Source organism: Phyllostomus hastatus, unplaced genomic scaffold (assembly GCF_019186645.2).
Source record: "Phyllostomus hastatus isolate PE091 unplaced genomic scaffold, TTU_PhHast_1.1 phas_scaffold_555, whole genome shotgun sequence".
Lineage (NCBI taxonomy): Eukaryota > Metazoa > Chordata > Mammalia > Chiroptera > Phyllostomidae > Phyllostomus > Phyllostomus hastatus.
The window spans coordinates 13,108,777-13,114,868 of record NW_025334036.1 but is presented as its reverse complement, the minus strand read 5'-3'; the positions used below and the strand labels follow the sequence as shown (position 1 = coordinate 13,114,868).

Here is a 6,092-nt window from a genome sequence, read left to right as displayed (position 1 = left end):
CTAATACTTTGCTCACGTCTGAGACACTCTCCTGGTCCCTCCTCTCTTCCCAACTTGCACCCTCAATGCCCTGTCCCTGTCCTGGTCCCGGAGTGCCCCTCAGAACCACAGCACACAAGGGCTATTCTGTCCCTCAGAGTTTACCCGAGAGGAAGAGAGGCTCCTTTGCCACAGCGCCACACTCCTCCCTTCGATTTTTTTTTTTAAGTCCTATTTGGAGAAGGCAGGCAGCGTGCTTATGGGAAGGAAAAAGTCTAGTTCACCCAAGAAGCGAGTCTTCAAGTAGGCGGAGGCGGGGCAGGGGCAGGGAGGGGAGTAGAGGAAAGGGGGGCACGGCGCCCGCGAGGGGTGTCCCCAGAGCAGATGTCCTGGGTAGAGAAGGTATGCATGAGTCATTCGGATTCCGCTTCTGGCTGATTCCAGGAAGGGGCTTTTAACCCGGGGACCCCAGCCCGCGCCCGTGCGGGAAGCCGGCTGCCCCGGAGGAGCCTGGTCTCCGACCCTCCACAGCGCCCCCTTTCCGGCCGGGGTCCGCGCGCCGCCACGTTGGCGCGCTCCGCTGCTTCTGGGAAACGGAACTGAGCGGCTCTCAAGTTTGCTGCCCGGCTCTTTGTGCTTCCCGCGCCTTGCGGGGCGGGGCGGGGCGGGGCGGGGCGGGAGAGTGCGCGTAAGGGGCCTGGGCGGCCGCGGGCCGGGCGGGGCTCGCGCTGACCGTCGTGCCTCCTGCAGGCAGGGAGCCCGCGCCGCCGCGCCCCGGCCCCGGGCGATGATCACCTAGGAGGCTGGCGCGGGCGGGCGCGAGCGGCGGAGGAGAGGGGCGCGGCGACGCGCGGCCATGGAGCGGGAGCCGGCGGCGGCGGCCGAGGAGCCCGCGCCCCCGGGCAGGCGGAGGAGGCGGCGGCGGCGGCGCCGGGAGGGCAGGACGCGCACGGTGCGCTCCAACCTGCTGCGGCCCCCGGGCGCCGAGGACCCCGCGGCGGGCGCGGCCAAGAGCGCGCGGCACCTGGCGGACAACCGGCTCAAGACCACCAAGTACACGCTGCTGTCCTTCCTGCCCAAGAACCTGTTCGAGCAGTTCCACCGCCTGGCCAACGTGTACTTCGTCTTCATCGCGCTGCTCAACTTCGTGCCGGCGGTGAACGCCTTCCAGCCCGGCCTGGCGCTGGCGCCGGTGCTCTTCATCCTGGCGGTCACGGCCTTCAAGGACCTGTGGGAGGACTACAGCCGCCACCGCTCCGACCACGAGATCAACCACCTGGGCTGCCTGGTCTTCAGCAGGTGAGCCGGCGGGCCGGGCGGGGGGCCCCGGGCGCTCCCGGCATTTGGTGCTGGGCACCGGGTGGGGGTGACCAGGAGAGTGGCTGGACTCCGGACAGAGTGTCCGGCCTCGAGGGGCCGGAGGGCCCGAGAGAACGTTGTGCCGCGGGAGGGCCCCTGTGCGCCCAGGGACGGAGAGCAGGAAAGTTTAGATGCTGGGGCGCAGGGGGTCCCCTGGCCAGATTGCCACTCAGACCTCGCCTCTGAGCCAGAATGACCCCAGGGCTGTAATCCAGGGCAGCTAGGCGTCCTCAACCTCGGCTGTTCCCCCCTTATAAGTAAAAAAGAGGGAAACGCATTGTCAGGCGCCCTGGCCTGCTAGTCCCTGCCTCTCTTTGGCTCCACTCCGCGGGCCAGGACGTTTAATAACTTTAACCACCAACGCAGGAATGCGAACCTCAGTCTTAGGTGGCATCTCGTTTCGGGCCAACAGAGTGACACTGCCACCAAGTTCTGCTTTGGGACACACTCGGGGTAAAGGGCAGGGGTCATCACAGCAGCGTCTACACCCCGACGTGAGCTGTGGGCCCAGAGTTGGCTGCTTCATCCTCTTCGAGTTAACCCTTTTCCAGATGGAAAGACTGAGGCCCCAGGGGGTTGGCGTGGCATCGTGCCTGCGGTTAGTACCAGGGGGCATTATCCCTCCTCTCTCCCCGCACCTCCCAGGACCCAGAGGCCTGTCCAGGAGGCCCAGTGTCCCTTTTTCCTTTAGTCCCACCTGAAGGGAGACACTTGGCTGCAGGTTCACTCAGGAGCCCACCTGCAGGCCACGCCCCTCGGGGAAGGGTGTGGTCTTGGCCTGGGTGCAAAGCTCAGTCAGAGTCTCCCTCCCATTGACCCGGCCAGAGTGCTGGTGTGGGGGCTGATAGGAGCCTCCAAGGCGGAGGACGTGAGTTTCGTCCACCTCTGTGTCGTGTGAAGGGGCTGCAGGAGGATCCTTAACGTTCTCAGTGTCAGACTGTACCCCCCACCCAAAAGATGGGGGTCCCAGTTGTTCATGCCTCCTAGGATAACTTTCAGGGGCATCTGACCTTTTGGCATCTCTGGGCCACACTGGAAGAAGAAGAGTAGTCTTGGGCCCCACATTCAATACCCAGCAACACGTAATCACAAACAAAGTTTCATCGTGTTTTAAGTAAATTTACGATTTTGCGTTGGGCCGAGTTCACAGCCATCCTGGGCTGCATGCGGCCCACGGGCCTCGGGTTGGACACCCCCGACCAGAAATGAAGACCATGAATGCCTCTTCTTGCCTTTGAGTATCTCCAACCCTCCTAGCTATGCCACGCGGGCTTTATAAACAGATGCTCAGAGACGTCCAGTGACCTGCCCAAGGCCACACAGCTGCTGAGCAGCAGAGCTGGAATTTGAACCAGGTCTTCCCAGCCGGGCAGCTTTTCCGATACTCCCTCGCTGGAGCTTCTCAAATTTCTCCAAGACTCACTCAAGAGGCTTCTAACGACGAACAAGGGTTAGGCTCCGTCCCCAAGGTTTCTGACCTGGCTCTTCAGGGGCCCAGGAATCGGAATCTTTGATGCACACCCGGGTGCTGCTTCTCAGGCGGCTCCCGCCTGGAGTCGCGCCGCCCGGCTTCCAGTTGGAGTGCCCGCCAGTCAGCAGATGTGACGTGGCTGCCCAGGGCTGTGGGGTTTCCTGGCTCCGGGGCACCAGAAGCATGCAGCTGAGACGGGGGAGGGGGGAGGAGGGGCGCGCCTGAGGACACACGCGTCCTCAGTGGCCCCGGGGTGAGGACTCCTGGCAGCCGGGTGGCTGCCTTCTGCACCCAGGTTTCAGCCTTCACACGAGTACCACTTTCTGTTGTCACCCAGCCCGCTGCTCCCGTGACCTCCTTTTGACAAGGCCTGGGGCCTCAGGACATACGCTTCGTTTTCTGTCGGTTGACAAAGCGCTTTCGAGTCAGTGTGACCCTCAGAGCAGCCGTCCCCCTGCCCCACACGCCGGTGGGGAACCCGAGGACGGGGACCCAGAGCAGCCGTCTCGATGCCGTGACCTCGGCAGTCTTCCCTCGGGGCCACACCTGCCCAGTGTCTCTCCTTCCCCCCTGACCCGACCTGGATTCTCGCAGGATCCGGACAGCCCTCGGGGCGGGTGTTCAGGACTACGGGTGCTTTCAGGAGCTCCCCGACACCTCCCAATGCCCGAGTCAAATTCCTTGGATGCTTTCCCAGGGAGAGACGGCCTTCTCCCTGGGCTGGGCCCATGGGCATGTCTGCCTGGGTGACAGCGGGGAGAGAGGGACCGTCTGGGGACCGGTCGTCCCTTCCCAGAAGCCAAGTCCAACTCCTCCAGGCCCGGAAAGTCTGGCGTCCATGGCGTGTTCAGGGCTGGGCTCTAGGAGTGACGGTGTCCGAGCCCTCCCTCTTGTCCTCTGGGGACAGCGAGTGACTTGTGTACCTGTGGCAGGCCAGGCTGCGTGTAGCTGCCTCCCAGGCCCTTCCTGGTGGCTCACACCGGTGCTCTGACCTGGTCGTCATGGAGCCAGGGCCCCGCCAGGCCATGGAGACGGAAATGAGGAAGCTGGGTGTGTCAAGGAGCTTACCTTGGGAACCGACTGCAATGTGGGGCGTGTCCACGGGGAGCCCTGGCCAGCCCCGGGCTGCAGGGTGCAGGGAGGAGAGCCCTTGCAGACCAGGGCGTGAGGCGGAGGACCAGGGAGGATGTGGGCAGATGACGGGCCGGAAGGGCAGAAGCTGCAGGGGAGACACCGCAGGGTGGGGCGCACGACAGGTTCCGTGCACCCCGAGGCTGTAACCAGGTCACAACCCGCCCGTGCGGGGTCGAGGTGCCGGCTGGAAGCCTCGGGTCTGGGGGAGTCAGCAAGGGGACCGGCCTGGGAAACTCGGGAACAGACTCGTTCTGGGTCAGGCCAGCGTGCCTTCAGTGCCCTTCCCACAGAGACCGAGGGAAGTCCGGTCGCAAACAGTCAGCATCTATTCTGTGTCGTGTCATTGCCCTGGTGGGTATGCAGTGCAAAGGGCTGTTCTGCCAAAGCGTGGGGACAGGCAGGTGAGAGCGCCCTTTCATCGGGCGGGGCTGACACTGTCTCTGCTCGGTGGAGCCACTGCAGGCAGCCACTGCAGACCGGGGTGGCGTTTCTGGTCGGCGTGGGCCTTGGGTCCCCTCTCCGCGGGAACCCCCCATCCAGCTGGTTAGAAAGGCAGCCCCCAGGCCCCCCTCTGGCCCCCCGCTGAGCCCTGGACGACGACAGGAGCTGGTGTCTACATCGCAGCTTCATTCGCACACGGGGGTTCGAGAAGCCGTCTTCTATGTCCACGCCCTGTGTTTAGGGCAGTTCTTCGAGCCCTGCCCAGTGCGTGAGAGAGCGCCGTGGGTGACCCTAGGGGGTCGGGTCCTGCCTGGGTCCCCCACCTGGTGGGAAGGTCAGTCTGGGTGTCCCTTGGCCGTGGTGCAGCTAGTGGGACAGCCCAAGAAGCCCTTTTTGGTCACGTGGACCTGCTGGGAAAGGCTGGTGGGAGAAGCCACGTCCCTGCGGGCCACAGGTGGAAAGAAAGGAGGTGTCTGAGTCCGATCCCCCCACCTGATGCTCCCAGGCAGGGGGTCGAGGGTGACAGGGCTCAGGTTTCTGTTGTGGAGGGCTGGGACCTCCCTTGGCTGATGGGCGGCAGCCTCCAGTACTGTGGGGGAGGAGGGACCAGGCCAGCAGGGCGGATGGGCAGCGAGTGACCGAGGGCCCAAGGCCGATGGGGCTGGAAGAGGAGAGGGACAGGAGCAGGGGGGATTCCGGTGGCGGAAGGGGGGGCCGTCACCGGAGGAGGACGTCGTGAGGACATTGACGAGGAGTCAGGGGGCGTGCGTCATGGAAAGCACCGTCTTGCACCTCTTGAACCTCAGGGGCGAGCGGGAACCGCACACCACCAAACCTGCCTCCGCGCCCAGAGGCAGGCAGCCCCTTGGAAGGGCCCGGGCCTGCCCCGTGGGGAGCCAGCACAAGCCCCTGCCGCAGTTTCCTAACTTGTTAAGTGAGTGCTGGGCCCAGGTCCACACGCCCCTCCTGGCCTGGATCCTGTGGCCCCAGGAGGGGCAGCACCCTTGTCCCGCAGGTCCCCTCCCTCTGCCTCAAGCCCCGCCTGCGTCGCTGTGTAATGTTTTCCCTTTGGCTTCAGGAGCTTGGTGTCGACACCTTTCTGTCAGTGCCCCCAGAGTGTGGGGACAGTAGTGTTTATGTGTGAAACAACCCGAGGTGACTTTGCCCTTGACCTTCTGGGCTCCGGATTTGGATTCGAGTGTGGCATCTGGTGCCTTTCCGTCACCTTTGGGGAAAACAGGCCGTCTGGGGTCGCTGTCCTGCTTATCTCGGAGTGACTGTCCTTCTCGTCCCTGCCCCTTCCTGCCATTCTCAGTTTGTTTCCCAGGCTCCCCAGGGTTATAGCTCCAACCTGCTGCACTGAGCTTCATGGGTTTTTTTTTCCCCTTTTTTCTTTTATTCCCAGAAGAGCCTGAAATGACATCCAACAAAGTTCCCCTTTTTTAAAAAAAAATTTTCAAGATTTTATTTATTTATTTTTAGAGAGAGGGGAAGGGAAGGAGAAAGAGAGGAGAGGGAGAGAAACATCAATGTGTGGTTGCCTCTCAAGCGCCCCCTACTGGGGACCTGGCCTGCAACCCAGGCATGTGCCCTGACTGGGAATTGAACTGGCGACTCTGGTTCGCAGGCCCGCGCTCAATCCACTGAGCTACACCCACCAGGGCCAAAGTTCCCCTTTTGAGGTCTGTTCCTGTCTCTGGTGTCCCCT

At 63.2% G+C, this 6,092-nt stretch overlaps 1 protein-coding gene across 1 annotated transcript in view; it reads left to right on the top strand.

Annotated features, from left to right (window-relative positions):
• The first annotated feature begins 700 nt into the window (after window positions 1–700).
• The window catches only part of ATP10A (ATPase phospholipid transporting 10A (putative)), a 101,580-nt gene continuing 96,188 nt past the window's right edge, over window positions 701–6,092 (top strand). The window contains 1 exon segment of the mRNA XM_045825045.1: window positions 701–1,278. Coding sequence (XP_045681001.1) covers window positions 836–1,278 — 443 coding nt within the window. The 5' untranslated portion in view covers window positions 701–835.